General features: G+C 35.6%; 1 protein-coding gene across 3 annotated transcripts; it reads right to left on the bottom strand.

Annotated features, from left to right (window-relative positions):
* Window positions 1-3,950: 3,950 nt before the first annotated feature.
* LOC113062407 (carcinoembryonic antigen-related cell adhesion molecule 1-like) lies at window positions 3,951-16,512 on the bottom strand. Of its 3 annotated transcripts, none has more exons than XM_026232238.1 (10): window positions 16,388-16,512; window positions 16,141-16,194; window positions 15,415-15,699; window positions 14,563-14,844; window positions 12,583-12,852; window positions 10,103-10,381; window positions 9,273-9,527; window positions 8,278-8,392; window positions 4,807-4,865; window positions 3,951-4,308 (listed from the first exon to the last, which is right to left on the bottom strand). In XM_026232238.1, the coding sequence occupies exons 1-9, from the start codon at window positions 16,434-16,436 to the stop codon at window positions 4,853-4,855; spliced, it is 1,602 nt and encodes a 533-aa protein (XP_026088023.1). In that variant the 5' UTR covers window positions 16,437-16,512; the 3' UTR covers window positions 3,951-4,308; window positions 4,807-4,852. The 3 variants fall into 3 exon arrangements, with proteins under 3 accessions (XP_026088023.1, XP_026088024.1, XP_026088022.1); XM_026232239.1 differs by having other exon boundaries at window positions 4,807-4,862; XM_026232237.1 differs by having other exon boundaries at window positions 4,807-4,852.
* Window positions 16,513-16,633: the final 121 nt, after the last annotated feature.

Here is a 16,633-nt window from a genome sequence, read left to right as displayed (position 1 = left end):
TCACTGCTCCGCCACCAGGAGACGTTCCAGAATTAAAGGAGCGAAAAGTTGGTGAATGGTGGTTTCTGGTTGATGACCCTGCAGCTGACCCATGAGCACTGGAGGAGGTGCGACAGGCAGCAATGCTCAGCAGGTGGTAACATCTTCCTGTGCAATTACTGAATAGCAAAGTAACACACTGAATTAAATGTGAAATTTTGAAGTAGAGTAACTGAAATAGTATTTTCTTGCAAACCATACTCCAATAATCTTTGTATTATTTACAACTAAAAATATTACAGTGCAACCATTGATTACATCAAAATACAGGTTATCACTGTTAAATTCACCACTGTAAAAAAACAACTGTTGTTAACAAAAAAAACTTTTTAAAAATAAATATATAATACTATTTCACCCATGATGACCATACTATTACCATTAAACTGTCATTATTTGTGAAATATACCAACGTTTTGTCTACCAATTTTGTGTAGGGTTTTTTTTTTTGTCACATAAATAATTTCATAATTTTTTTTCTTTTACAACTTGGAAAAATCTTTCCGTTTTAAATCTAAATGAAACTTTTTAAAGCTATTTACTTGCTATTCAAAAGTTTTTTCTAGTGCCATGTCTATTGTTTTCTGGAATAAACTGTGGTTACCATGGTAATTTTTTCACTAGTCAGAATGAAAAAGAAACCTGTTCAAGCAACATACTGTACAAACATGTGTACAGTAACTGGATTATCTTCCTGAGGAGGTGCTAAATTGTGCTTCGTGGACAGTGGGGAAGCAGTCATGCACGCATTGTGTATGAGGGAGTGTTGGAGAAACACCAACAGCCTCAACAGAACGACAGGCGTGCCACTCGCAATTCACAACGGCTCTTGACAGTTACTAATCACACATTTGTTTCTTTTTTGACATGTACATGTATTGAATGGGTGCACACATTCAAGTCAAGCCTCTCACAGTGAAGGTATTGACTGTGAGAGGCTGTACACCTGGCAGCTCTCGGCTTTAAGGATTTTTTTGTTGTTGACTCTAGGCCAATGAAGCCACTCAACTGGTCACATATGAAAGGAGACCTGTCTAATTCAACACAGCTGCTTCACACCTACCCAAGAATAGTTATATTAATAACCATAAAGAATGGTCTTCAAAGAAAAAAAATTAAAATAAAAAATGTGCAAAGCTTCATGGCAAACACCATAAAGCTCACAAAATTAAAACTGGTTATGCACTTTTACACATTTTAAATTTACAGTCTAAATGGACCAAAAACATGCACACAGATTTTTGCCCAATCATATGCTCTCATTCATAAATCTATATATATAAAATATTCACACACACATATATTATATATATATACACTGTATATTTAAAGATGAGATATCTCCCTTTTTCCAAGAGCACAAGTAAATATGCAAATATTTGTACTCAAAAACTCTTTCAAGTTCAGTCATCATTTATTTCTTGAGACCTCTAAAATATCTTACTAAAATGGGTTTTGAAAACTAAAAAAAGCTTTCTACCAGAGGATAAAAAGTGCTAATTGTGAGGGGAGAAAAAAAAAAGTCAGCTCTCACAATGCTGACTTTTTTTTTATCTATATAAATTCAGAACTGCAAGATGTAAACAGAATTGTAAGATATGAATGCAGAATTGCTAGATATAAACTTGCATTTTTGAGAAATTCGCTCGCAATTCTGAGATTGAGATATAAACTCATAATTGCAAAATAGTCAGAATTGTGAAAAGTCGCAATTACCTTTTTTTCTTTTATTCCACGTCAAAAACAAAAAAAACTGAATTGAGATGTAAACTCAATTTGCGAGAATAAAAGGGTCACAATTATAATTTTTATTTTTGTATTTTTCCATGGTAAAGCAAGCCTCTGTAAAAAAAAATATAAAAAATTTAATTCAAGTCTTACAATGATTATTTTTCTTTTTAATCAATAAATGACAAAAAGTTGGGCAGTTCAAACATCCCTTTTTAGACACAAAATATACAACAGTTACAAAAAAGCAAAACATTTGAAAATAAATTATAGTAAAAGCAACATTGAGTATATAAAACATGACTGCATAGCACTCTGAGAGAATATAAACACCCTGTAATACAACCTGAGAATATTTCACAAATTATAGATGTTGTCTGGTGACTTTTCAAATAAATTTAATTCACTAAACAAAATCTGTGTACAACAATAATAATAAAAAAAATTAAATTTTTTATTTCAAATTTGACATTATTCAATTCAAATTTAAATTCTATCTATACTATACAAAAAACATTTCACATTCAATTCAACACCTTGTATAAGCCATTACATCTAAACCTTGACAAACGATGACTCAAGCATGTCTGTCTCCACAGTGTGTACAGTACAAACTAACTGTTCATTCAGAGTATCTGTGGCCAGACCCGTATAATTACTGGTCTCTCCATGCAAACAGCCCAGACCACAAAACACACACACACACACACACACACACACACACACACACACACACACACACACACACACACAGGCTGCTGGAGATAAAGCTGTCTGCAGGTTTGCAAGAAGTTATAAAGCTTAGCATTATTTGATATTTGTGTTTCTTAATGCTTAATGGGACTACAAATATATTAAATAAATGTGTTAGTGCGTGATTTGTACATGCATACATATGTGTGTATGTATGTATAGACGGTAGATTAGCATATAAAAATGATATTATTTACCCAGTCGTCGTTGTTTAAGTGGGCGTGAAACATTTCTATTGGGATGTTTGTTCAGTTAGCCCATGTGGCAATTTTTTTTATAAATTATATATACGTATATAGTGGCCAATATATATTTCAAATATATGCTAAATATATATTGTAAATAGTGAAGCTTAATGAAATATATTCAAATAAAAAGTCAATTGTTTAAACCATCAAAGAGGATAGTTTTTTTTTGGACAATATATAATATATATCAGAAAACATATTTGCGCATATATATATATATATATATATATATATATATATATATATATATATATATATATATATATATATATATATGCACAAATATATGTTTTCTGATATATATTATATATTGTCCAAAAAAAACTTTGCAATCTCTAAAAATGCAAGGGAGATACCAGGGATGATGGCTGCTTCGCCCCTCTATAATAACAAACCTATGAAGACACGTTCAGATTTTTTACAGATGCAGAGATCTAGAGCTAGAGAGATCTATGCAACATCAAACAGATCACTACAAGATCTTCAAGATCGCTGCTGTGATTGAAGAGAAATACTAAACAAACAAAGGAAAGAATAAGGATTGGGTATCAATTGAGAATAAGAAAAAAAAAATTCTGACCTACTGGAACACAATAATCAACTTAAAGATACATATATAACACAAATAATGTACCGTTTTAAACTTCAGATCTGTTTGTGTCAACTCATGGTGATTTTGAAAACAGGCCTGTTTTAGAACCCGAATCTGTTGGAATACTGATTACAGCAGGACGAACTGTTGTGGGGACAGAGAAGCAATTTCACTGCAAAACTGTGGTATGGGGCTGTCCACAGAAATGCATTTTTCTCTTTTTGCTTCTCAGTTCAAGCATGTTGGAGCTTGCCTTACTCTTAAACGACAATATGTATGACTCACTAAGAGACACGTGAAGAGACAAGGGGTTACAAAAAAAATGTAGAAAAACATTGCAAAGGTGTAAGAAGCTTTAGGCTCTGCATCTGGGCACGCTTTGCCACGAATGACTTTCCAACGACAACTCAGCAGTGCCTTCGGCTTTGAGTTAAGTTGGCCAAATGTCATCTTCATTGCCTTGGGACTTCAAAGCATGTTGAACAGGTCTTAAAATCTGGATGTTTCAGTGCCTTGTGGGTGCGTTTAGTTCTCGAACACGTGACGGTCTCGTCACCCTTTAGTGCTTTTGATGCTGGATTTTTTTTTAGAAGTCTTTACAACTGTCGACTTAAGGTCAGGTGAAGGATTGAGAGGGTGATGGAGACTGTTTCGTGTTTCTTGAGGAACAAAAGAAGCTGTCCACCTCATCCAAGGGAAGGAAGAGACACAGGTGAAGGTAAACAGTCTCGCTGTTGACCTTTATCGTGTCCTTAAGATTGGGGCACATTTGCACAGGGTATAACAGAAAAACAATGGACATTTAAAAAGACGTTGAGCTCCTGAAAGGGCCAAACCTGCAGGTTTAAGTCACTTGTGAGGGCTGTTTTTCCAGTTGCCTTGATGGAAGGTTTTTGCAGATAAAAAGGGCTGATAAATGGCTGAAGGGTTGGTCTTGTTTGGTACGTTCTGGGGAAGAGATAAACATATCTGGTTATCCTTGTAATAGATGTGTGCGTGCAAAAATATGTAGACAGACTAAGAATATGTTCAGCACATCCGAACACCACATATATTCCCCATTTACTATTAAAATTACAATGCCAAGAGTAAAACAGGCTTCCACTGCAGAACGCTTCCCAAAACCAACAAACAGACATGAAAACCAGTTGTCTTGCAAAAGCAGAGACAATCCTTTGTTAGTCCTTCAGATCGAACCATATCCCTCCTGTCTTTTCAAGCATATCTTTGCGAAAGTGTACAGAGTGAAGTCAGGCACTTAATCAACATGTGCTGCCAAGACCGATACTGATATGCGATAAGTCTTTAAATGCCCGGAAGCATCATGCAGGTTACAGGAAAGTCAACAGCCTGAGGTCCTAAAGCTAGCATGGAAAACAACAATAGATCAAGCTAAATAAATAATGTTAGCCTGCTGTACCGAAACAAAAGATGCTATGCACTTACCAGGTCAATTCACCGCCAGGTCTCGCTTTAATACGGAGGTGGAATACTAAAGAACACTAATAAAAAGGGAAAAATGAGGTTATTGATAGAAGGAAGTAATTACATGATGAGCAAATTTTATTATTGCATACATGGAAGAATAAATGAATGAAATAAACTATCAATATTATGAAAGAATGGGGTGTAGTCACCAAACACAAAAACAATGGCTCTGTAGAACTCCAATCCATAAGTGACTGAAGAATCTTCTACTATTAAGCCAACATTTTGATATGCCAAATAGCATTAAGATACATACACACAAACTTTGCGTACAAGTTTATTTTGAATGAGCTTTTTAACTATTGTTATTGAATCATGTCAGTTGCAGCATACAATGAAATATAACTAGACTACGATTCAAAAATTTGGTGGGGTTTTTTTATATTGTTTTTGAATAACTTTTATAAAAACAGTAATATTGTGAAATATTATTACAATTTAAAATAAGAGCTTTAACAATTTTAATACATTTTAAAATGCAATTCATTCCTGTGATGGAAAAGCTGATTTTTCAGCAGCCATTATAGTAGAAATCGAGAATTATTTCAGGATTTTTTTATTTTTGCCGTTTTATTTTTCTCCAAAAAATAACATTTATTAGAAATATAAATCTCTTGTAAAACTATACATGTTTTTAATGTCACTTATGATCAGTTAAAAGCATCTTTGCTGAATAAAAGTGAAAAAAAAAATCGTACTAACTCCACACAAATGTACATTTGTATATATTCCTGCAAAATAAATTTCTGTTCCAGTGACAATAAATAGTTGACAAATTTGTGCTATGACAAATAGGTCAAATGCTCAAGGTGTTTGTGAGACTTCATTGACATGCACGACAGATAGCAAAGCGAAATAATCGAGCAGCAAGACAGACAGCTGTGCACGGCTCACAAGGTTAAGACCGAGAGACAGAGACAGACCTGTGTGGACATGACTGACATTCCTAAATAATCTGCTTTTAATTCTCCTTCTGATTCTTTCCAGATTCACCAGAGATTTGGATTAAAGGAATTATATAGAAGATAAATGTCATTTCATCATTATTCCTATTCACCTGAATATAAAAATTTGCCAAAGAGACTAACAGTTAGTCAAAACAAAATGAATGGTAAGAATATATAAAAAAAAACAAAAAACAGAATCGATCTTCACAAATGTCTTATTTTTTATATGTTGTGAAAAACATACAAAGAAAAACTAACCTATTACCGAAAATATCTAATAAAGACAAAACATTTGCTGGTGGTCTAAGAGGAAATGAACTAAGGATGTATGTTATCTATGACAGACATCAGAAAACAAATGAAGGGAAGCTGGGCTTCGCTCCCTCCCAGGATGCATTTGTCATAGATGGAAAACTTGAGTTGTAACTTCCAGTTAATGATCAGATACATTTAGCTAGCAAAACTCTTCAGATCTTTTCACAAAATGTGCATTTCAAAAATGTAAGCTTATCTAAAAAATGCAATGCACTGTGGATGATAAATGAGGTCAGTAATGTGAGACACCTATACCTGGGCGGTTTTGCATGCAGTTTCTGTGTATGTGTTTGTATTTCTGTGAGTGTGAGTCATGCTAGTGTCTTATCAAAAAAGCATCTGTTAGACTAATCAGTTGCATTTACATATGAGATCTCTCAACGCTTAGTTTTGGCATTTCCAGTATTTCCTGTCTTTCCATTTGCAACATATCCTATTAAAGTCAATTGAGCCTTCCATGAAATGATCAGTATTAAAGCTCTTCTTGTAGCGATTAGACAAATGTCTAAACAAGACAGACTTAATGTGTACTATCATCTACCTGATAAAACCAATGTCAAACTTTTTCCAGACTAAATAAAAAAACATTGTCCTCTAGTTTCTTTGTCTTTTAGCACAAGATAGAAATGCATGCTGTCGTCTGCGTTCAGAGTCAAGTGTAGAAGGACTAAGTGTGGAATGCTTGGGAAACAGACCTCAGCACTTGGAGTATTTGGTGATAAAAAGTTTGAAGAAGGGAAGAGAATGGAGAAGAGAAGACACAGCCATTTGTTTTTAGAACACAAAGGGAATATAAATGTCCTCAGTAATGGCCCAAATAGAAATAGTAAACCCCGAAATGAAAATTCCAGTGTTAATCCAAACATTCCGAAAATGATGTAGCAGAACACAAAATATCAAACATAGAAGAAATTTAGATGTGGAATGTATATGTGTGTGAATCATACAAATCAACTACTTTTTTGGTGTTTCCTGTTTCCTGGTTTGAAACAGGTTTTTGGAGCAACATTATTTTCATTTTCACACAAGCTATTCCAATAACAGCACATACTACAGTTTAAAAGATTTGGGTCAGGTTTTTTTTTTTCTTTTGTGACACTGAAGACTGGAGTAATTATTCACAAATTCAGCTTTGTATCACAGGAATATATTCACATAGAAACCTGCTATTTTAAATTGCAACAGTATTTCACAATTTTTATTGTTTTTACTGTCATTTTTTATCTAATAAAAGCATCCTTGGTAAAAAAATAAATAAATAAAACTACTACAGGAAAGACTGAACAATAATTACTGAAAAGACGATGTAGCAATAATCTAGTGTTTCCTGAATAACTGACTTCAATTGGTTGTAAACAGTGCCTTTGGCAAATCTAAGTGACTGGAATGGAATCTGGAAGTGGCAGAACATGACTCATCCTCTCTGACAAACATATCTCGAAGACATCACGGGGAAGTCGTGGCCTAGTGGTTAGAGAATTTGACTGTAACTGCCTTAAACTGCCGTTAACTATCATTTTGCATTATTGACACACTGTTTTCCTAATGAATGTTGTTCAGTTGCTTTGACACAATGTATTTTGTTTTAAGCGCTATATAAATAAAGGTGACTTGACTTGACTCCTAACCCTAGGGTTGTGGGTTCGAATCTCGGGCCAGCTAACCACGACTTCGGTGCCCTTGAGCAAGGCATCAACCCCCAGCTGCTCCCCGGGCACCACAGTATACGTGGCTGCCCACTGCTCCGGGTGTGTGTTCATGGTGTGTATGTGTTTTAACTGCTCTGTGTGTGTGCACTTTGGATGGGTTAAATGCAGAGCACGAATTCTGAGTATGCGTCACCATACTTGGCTGAATGTCACGTCACTTTCTTTCTTTTCTCACTTTCTTACTGAAACCACCCCTGTATCCTGTGAGGTCAAAATGTTAAGTACTGAAGTCATTTGCATGTACAACCCAGAACCGTCACTGCCTAATAATTAGGTTTAAACATCTGAGGGTACAAAAAATGAGAAGAACAGGACATGGGCGACATGAAGAGTAAAGATCTACAGGCCATCTAACAGCTTTTAAAGCTTCTTATTTTATTAGAATTCAAAATCAAACCTATGTTTATATGGATTTGCTGAATGGGACGAGAGGGAAGAGAAATGAATTTTAGACGTACCCTGTTTTTTTCTTGTTCTTTATAATGCAAGCAATGATGAGCACGACCACAAGCACACCAATTACAATCCCAGCGATCGCTCCTCCAGACAGGGCCTTGTCTACCTCACCAACCTCTGCAAAACAGGAGGTGTTTAGATTATTATAGACAATTTCATTTAATTAGAAAACAGTCACATATCTAATTGCAGTTTTTATTATTTTTATAATAATGTATAAATTAAAAGAAATCAATAAAAATAATCACTTTATTATTACTATTTTGCATAACTGTACAATTTGGCACAAATTTTGGCACAAAACCAGTCTTAAGTCGCTGGGGTATATTTATAGCAATAGCCAAAAATACATTGTTTGGGTCAAAAATACAGATTTTTCTTTTATGCAAAAAATCATTAGGACATTAAATAAAGATCAGGTTCCGTTAAGATATTTTGTACATTTCCTACCATAAATATATCAAAACTTCATTTTTGATTAGTATTAGCATTGCTAAGAACTTCATTTGGAAAACGTAACGTTGCATCTCGGCCATATATTGTCATATATCCTAATAATCCATACTTTAAAGGAAAGATTATTTTATTTAGCTTTCAGATGATGCATTAATCTCAATTTCGAAAAATTTACCCTTATGAATGGTTTTGTAGTACAGGGTCATATATAATGTAAAATAGCTAATATTAATGACTTATAAGTTTTAACTTGGCCAGAAAGCAGGATGTTTGATCACTGATTTAATATACCCTTTAATAACATAATTTTTAATTTTTGATTAAGTAGCATTACTTAATGTAAAACATAAATATGAACTTATTATTTAACAAATCTGTCTTGCCAGTAAATCAGTATATGATTTATCAGTATTTGAATTACAACTCAAAATTGGCATTAATCGGCATAACGGCCTTAACCGATAATCTTAAAATGCCTAGATGTGGGTTTTAGGTTTTGTTAGCTGAGAATGGGAATGAATCCATGAACTGCCACATTTACCTGTGACTGCAAGTGTGTGAATCTTTGACGTAATCATTTTCGTGAAGGGGTTGAGTGCGTCGCAGGTGTACAGGCCACTGTTCGTGATCTTAGCCTTGTTAATTGTAATGACAGCATTGCTGGAGTTCATCGATGTACCGTTGTGTTTCCATGAGTATGTACTGGGAGGAAAAGACTCTGCAGAGCAGGTTAATTTTACAAGTTCTTCAAACTTCACATTTCTCTTCCCATCAACCTTCACGTTCTCTGGACCATCTGTGGGACATCGGAGAGATTGGCTCAGTCACATTTACATCACAGTCGGTAACAACACAAGCAGAAAGAAAACATGATAGGCTAATGTTTAGACAAGAGAACAAAAGAAAAGTGATACAGGAATCACACATGTCTCTGTCCCCCAAAGTGAAACACTTCCCAAAGTGATGGAATCTCAGCCAATCAGAATGCTTCATTTTCAGCAATGAATATAACAGGTGGGTTTATGATCAATGAGATTTCAGTGATACAATCTGAGAAAACATAATATTATACAAATTTTGTAATAATAAATATCTAAAATTAAAATAAATTATATTATTTTATATCTTAAATTTAATTTAATTTAAATAAAAAAATAAAATAAAATAATATATATAAACAATGTATTAATAAAATTAAATGCATTAATTAATTATAAAATCTAATGTATACAATACAATATGTATAAATTGAAACCTTTTAAAATCATGTCTGGTTGAGTCATGAATAGATGTACTGTATGAGCGATCACAGTGAAGAGCCGATCACATATACTGTATTACAACTGAAACTATCCTCTCTTGGATACTTACAGATGATGTCCATCTTATAGGTGCTTTCGTCTAGGTTGACTTTGTTCTTCAGCTGGCACTTGTAGTCGCCCGCATCCTCTCTAACAACTTTAACGATGGTCAGAGTTTTCTTGTCGGCTGAGAGAATGACACGGTCACCAGGAACCAGAGGTTTGTTGTCCTTCAGCCATTCCACGCTTTCGGCTTTTCCAGTGGCTGCCGAGCAGGAGATGTTGACCGCGCTGACGCCAGCGATGAGACGTGATGAGGAGCTGGAGATATTTGTACCAGACAAGGCCTCTAGCAGAACAGAACAGACGAGAAGACAAAAAAATAAGTGACGCTGTCAGATTATGGATCCTCAACGACAGACATAATGTGAGTTAGCAGGACAGAATAAAGTTTGATAAGTTATTTCGCTCACCAAAGCTGCATTTATTTGATTAAAAACAAATGTTTGCTATTTGAAAATATTCAAAAAAAAATATAAAAATATATATATAAAAAAAAAACAATCCTTGTCGGGATTTCAAAATTAACTTTGTTTGCCCATTATTACCTGAAGTTAATTAATTACTGACAAGTAAACTGACCGATAGCAGGGCTTGCGAGAAGGTGGGATCTACAGAGAATGGTTAAAGCAATAAAAATAAAATACATATCATGTACAAGGACTATAGAGAGCACATCAATTAGAGAACAAAGCCAAGCCTGGACATTTTAGGCAATTAAGACATCCGGCCACCCATAGACATATCCTATGATCTGGCTGAGTGAGATAACCTCTCAACAGCTTCATTCACCAAAGCATTTACAGTACTTTTTAACCATGGACTTTGTTCTGGCACTATCCTCTTGTTTGTTCAGACATCATTACTGTGGAATGTACCAGTCTGATTCAGACACATTGCATTCAGCGAATACCTGCAAAATTACCGTTCAGCACACATTGTCTTCCTCCTTTACCGCCTGTGTTTTTAGTTTCGGGTGAGACGCATGCAAACAGCTGCGAATTAACTCTCTCAATTCATCTATAGAAACGCTTTCGAGAAATTAATTTGTAACCCAAGAGAATTCTTCAAATAAGATCTTGTGAAATCTGATTTGCACGAACGGTCTGCATTTAAATTTTAAACAAAATCAATGAAACAAAAACACATTGCAGTTAGAAATTTAAGATGAGCCTTGCACAGACAGATCACTTCAGTATTTTGGAAGTGAAACCTTAGCCGAGCGGTACCTGCCTTAAAACGTATGTGACTTCAGACGGTTTGTACTCTGCTTTCTTTAGACTGTGGTTTTCACACATGTGGAAACACCTCAGGGGAAGACAGTTCTTTACAAAAACCACAGCGCCTGAGACCACAGGTTCAGACGCCTTGTAAAATCAATCTGCCCTCAATCACAGAAAGCAGAACATTCCTGAAACCTCCACCCACTAATGTGAGCGGATGCAGACCTCAGAGTGAAGCAGTTAAACATCTTCATCTTTTAAAAGCACTTGTAAACCAGGAAGCCATTCTTGATGATATTAAAAGTATAGTTCACCCACAAATTAAAATTCGATCAAATGTCATTCCAACCTTGTATGACGGTTTTTTTTTTCAGCGTAACATCAAAAAACTAATTCTGAAAAGCAACCAGCTGATTTTTTTTTCATGCAATTACAATTAATGAGGACCTCATTAATTCAAATGATGAAAATGCATCTTGATCTTGATTGATTAATAAATTGTAAAGGACTATTGAACATTTAAAGAAGAGCTAAGCAATGTGTCAAGATTTTTGGGAGTCTCAGCTTAAATTTCTATCTGCTCCTCATTTCGAATCTTCCCACTCGTTGTACAGTAATTGCATTGGAGAAATGCAACCATGCAACCAGCAGCAATTCAACTTTTGTGTTCCAGGGAAGAATGACACGAGTACTTAATAACTTAGAATTATGTAAACTAACCCTTCATTATTTAACAGAGATCTCAAATCTCATTTCAGTCTTGTTTCCATCATCCTTTCAAGGCAAATATACTTGTTCCTCTTCCAGAGTACTCACATTTTTTTATATTTTTTAATCCTTATCTCACTTCTTGGCAATGAAGACACCGTGGTAAAGCATGTCTATCTCTGTTCTGCCCCACTGCTAATCAAAAGATTTCAACGGGTGTCTTTACTAACTTATACTCTTAAAAACAATGGAGGTTCTATGCAGACTCTTAACAATTCCATTTTTTTTCTTTGCAGAATAAATAAAGTTATATTTTAAGTAAATATGAAAAAAAAAAGTTGATCATCATCAACTTATTGTCAACCTGATTTGAGAATTGTTTTTGTTTTTTTTTACTCTCATTGCTTCTTATTGGAACCTATTTTTTATAGTGAAATGTATGCATTTGCATTTACTCAAATAGCAGTAGTAACAGAAGCACTAGAGAAACAATGCATGGTTGATGCAACTTCCGTTTGTATACAAAGCATCTGTACATGCATTTAGACTTCTGACTTACCCATAACAGACACCACAGCAACCGGCGATGAAATGTAGCGGTTGGTCTTCGCATTGTAGGCCACACAGCTATAGTTTCCACTGTTTGTCTCATCTAGATTGGTGAGGGTAATGCTGGAGGTGGTCTTCAGAGGCATCTCCCCCCCATTAAACATCCACTTGAGCTGAGCGGGAGGGTCAGACTGGGCAGAGCACGCCAGTGTTAAGTTAGAGCCTTTCTTAAGAAACGAATCTGTTGGCGTTTGTGTCATGATGATTTTCTCTGGGCCATCTAGACAAAGGAAAAAAGAAGAAAGAAAAATGCTGATTGAAAAAAAAGAGGCACAAGTAAAGGTTCATAAAAGTACTCGCTTTAGAGATTTTTGATAATTTTAAGATTTTAGCAAATACAATTTCAGTTTTTGAAAACAAAGGCTTAACAACAATTTAAGTTTTTACTAGAAGAAAAACAAATGTTGTGTCATGTCACACCATTTCACATCCTCCATTTTATCAGGAGAGTGTAAATGTTATCTTTAAATCAGGAGGATGTATTTTGACTATCAGGATGTGGTTAGAGTTCAAATTTTGGCCATTGAATCTTTCTGCAGCTCAGAAATGTTTTTAGAAAGCGTTTATAGTCTAAGACTCCAGATTCTGCTGCACTGCATTTACTTCATGACCAAACCATGCACGTCAAAGAGATTTAATCTGGATCCGTTTAGAATCTAAATGCACACATCCATAATCAAACACTATTCTAAAACATTCATCCTCTTCCTGCGGTTCACAAGCTCATTCACAAACATATTTTATCTAAGTTCAGCCTGCATATTTTCCTCCACCTGCAACAGAACTTGTCTGAACTAGAAAGTATTTTCTGATCTCTAGTGTTGTGTGCTTTCTAGTGCACACCATCTGCAGAGACAAAGATCGTAGACAGTAAAACAAAAGACAACCTTAACTTATCTGCATCAGTAAGTGTATCAGTAAGTTTCTCTGCAAGTGTTTGTTTGTGCAGACATGTGTGAATTTGTGTGAAGACACATAATCAGCTTCATTGTACAATCAGGTTAATTATATAACATTTCCATCATTGTCTTAATACAATAGTTCAGCCCAAAAATGTAAGTTGTGGCATTATTTACACAATAACACGAAGAACTCGCCTTCGCCTTCGGAAGAGAGTGAAATGTAAGTCCTGTTTAATTGTTAATCTTCCCCTCTGCTTAATCCTACATTTATCCCATATTCACAGAGCCGATCCTCCCTATGCGCTAAATATGCAAGCTGTGTAGGGCCCCCGAAACACCAGGGGGCCCCCGTTGCTCTAAAAGATGCTTTCATTTTTGTTTCGTTTTTGAATTTGGCCAGTGGTTATGAAAACATGAATGATCATTTCTTCAACAACCAACGATCCATTCTACATAAAAATCAGTCCAATCATGTAACGTGAATGTCGTACAGTTCTGTGCGAGATTTAAAAAAACGAGGTTGAAGAGTTTCTCAAGCACTTTTCGCGAGTGCGATTCGAGACGGAGTGAAACAGACAAATGCGTTTCATCCATTCGTTCACAACCAATCATAACCCATGAAAAAAACCACCCCGCCCCGTTCTGCCAACACAGTTTTGCGTAGGGCCCCAGAAGTCCACGATATTGCATATTCGTGCTAAAAAAATGGTATGTTGTGTAACCTGGACAAAAACTAGGTACAAACAAGAGTATTTTGAGTTAAAAACAACTAAAATTGTAAACTGTTCATGACACAATGCAATAGAATGGCTTCTAAATGCTTGTAATATATTGCAGAAGTTGTATGCACCACTTACGGTGCTTATTTTTCTTTAGACCTTTTTGTGTCATTGCTTGGAAAGTATTGCATAAACATAAAAGATTACATCATATGGGATTTGAATGACAACTTTTTGGCTGGACTGTTCCTAAAGGCATTTGTGTATTTGTCTCAGACTAAGCATGTGTGGGTGTGATCAGGTACGTACAGATCACAGTGAGATTGAAGGGAGCGCTCGTCCCTGACTCCAGTGCGTTCTCTGCAATGCAGAAGATGGGTCCTCGCAGATCTGTACGGCGAACTTCAGCAATATTTAGCACATTGCCAGCTGCGTTTAGCTGTATACGTGTGCCATCCACCACCAAAGGGTCGGAACCGTTCTTCCACTTGTATGTGAAGGAGCCTTTGGCAGAGCAGGTAAGAACCACGGTGCTGTTGAACTCTACTGCTTCAGGTACATTCGATGAAATCTTAACGTCAGTTACGGGTTCTGGAGAAAAGAGAAGAAAACCATGGATTGTGTTCAATCAGAAAAATCTTTGTTCTTGCTTAGACTTTCCCAAGGAATGAAACCGTAGAGGAACCTGAGGTTAAGTGCCTTGGCATAATAGTGACAGGTCATGACTTGCTTTTTGGACAATCCAACCAACATCCTTTGGATAACCAACCCTGAGATTTGACTACATACATCAAGAGAGCTCTCTAGACTGATCTAAAATCTCTGTCAACGTTTGATCTTCACTCACTGAATGAATGTCTTTAAAATGAATCATGTTACAATCATAAGTTAAAATCAAGTCATAAAATGAGTCATCACTACCATCCACCAGGGCTGATTCAATCATATCATTCATTGTTCTCAAGGACCAAATACAAACCGTTTTTGTTGTTCTGTGAAACTCTTTTGAGAACTACTGTGGAGTTCACTTTTAGTCTTTAATTAATGCTCTTAACAAATTTGTGTGGGACTTGAACCTTCCTCATTCACCTGCTCTAACATTAACCACCGCAGAGTCTAGTTTCTCACTGTAGACTTTTGATTGCACTGGACAGTACTTACCAAGAACCACAAGATCAATCCGTCCAATCAGTTGCTTTCCTTTGAGAGTGACTGCAGTGAGAGTATATTCCCCTTCATCCTCCTTCACCAGCGGCCCGAGCTGAAGCTCACATGTCGTCTTATTGTAGATGACTCTGCCAGTGTATTTCTCATCAATGTCTTCGGTGTTTGTTGATAGAACGTTTGAGATTATTGGTGTAATTCCTTCAACTTTGTTGAAATTCCATGTTATGGTTACAAAATCCTGTGTTGAGGTGATTGTTGTCTTGAAGGTCACATATTTACCTGGTCAGTGAAGTAAAGAGAAATCTAAACACCTTTGCTAAGTTTTTAATGAATAGGTTTATTTAATTTTTTATAATTTTTAAATAATATTTTGATTTAATGAACCAATGGTGATGCAACCATCTATTGAAAGTATGCTCGAATACTATCCTTGCACCTTGAATACACACATGAGTACACAACAGGTTTTCTTGTCACATAACAACAAAATGGCTTGGTTATACCACACTGAATTTGATTTGGCAGACTTTTTTTTTTTTCAAATAATTTCCTAAAATAAATAATAGGCTATAAAAAAATAATTGTGGCAAACTTCTAAACTACAAAATTACTGAAAGCATTATTTTTTCCCCCCAGTTTTACAGACTATTTAATGATTAGCAAAATTATTTTAAAATAAATAAAAACACACCACAGACCATAAACCATAGATCGACTCACCGACAACGGCGTTCATTTTGTCGGTGACCAGCAGACTTCCCTCGGAGCAGCATCCTATAAAAGGAAGCATTTTCAGTCAGGACACGAATAAAACTACACCTTACACATCAAGTCCTGGTGTAGGCTACAGTTTAATATCTTTAAATGAAATTTAGACAGAAAAATGTTAATTTTGGAAATGTACAAATAAATGTCTAAAAGTGCTAAGTGACATTTTTCTCTTTGTTAATTAGGGTTTTTAGCTTACCGAGAGCGGCCAAAATGAGCAAAGGCAGCCAAAAGTTAGAGAAATCCATATGGAGAGATGCGAGTCCCTGGAGAGACAGACAGGAATGTGAGACGGTGTGAACTCTCTGTAAGAATTTGAGAAAGCTACCACTACACGCCCAACCAGTTGATCAGAAAATCCCGCCCAGTTCAACCTGTAGTGGGCTACTCTTCTGGTGTCATCTTTTACTGTGCTTCATTAACATTGGGAAACATTGCCCTCTAG

Source organism: Carassius auratus, chromosome 44 (genome assembly GCF_003368295.1).
Source record: "Carassius auratus strain Wakin chromosome 44, ASM336829v1, whole genome shotgun sequence".
NCBI classification, from domain to species: Eukaryota; Metazoa; Chordata; class Actinopteri; order Cypriniformes; family Cyprinidae; genus Carassius; species Carassius auratus.
The sequence above is the reverse complement of the archived record's forward strand: the minus strand, read 5'-3'. Positions and strand labels throughout refer to the sequence as shown.

Coding starts and splice junctions, on each gene's coding strand:
- LOC113062407 (XM_026232237.1), bottom strand. CDS start 16,436: ATGGATTTCTCTAACTTTTGGCTGCCTTTGCTCATTTTGGCCGCTCTC. Junction 15,700..16,140: donor CAAAATGAACGCCGTTGTCG/GTGAGTCGATCT, acceptor TTCACTGACCAG/GTAAATATGTGACCTTCAAG. Junction 14,845..15,414: donor GATTGATCTTGTGGTTCTTG/GTAAGTACTGTC, acceptor TCTTTTCTCCAG/AACCCGTAACTGACGTTAAG.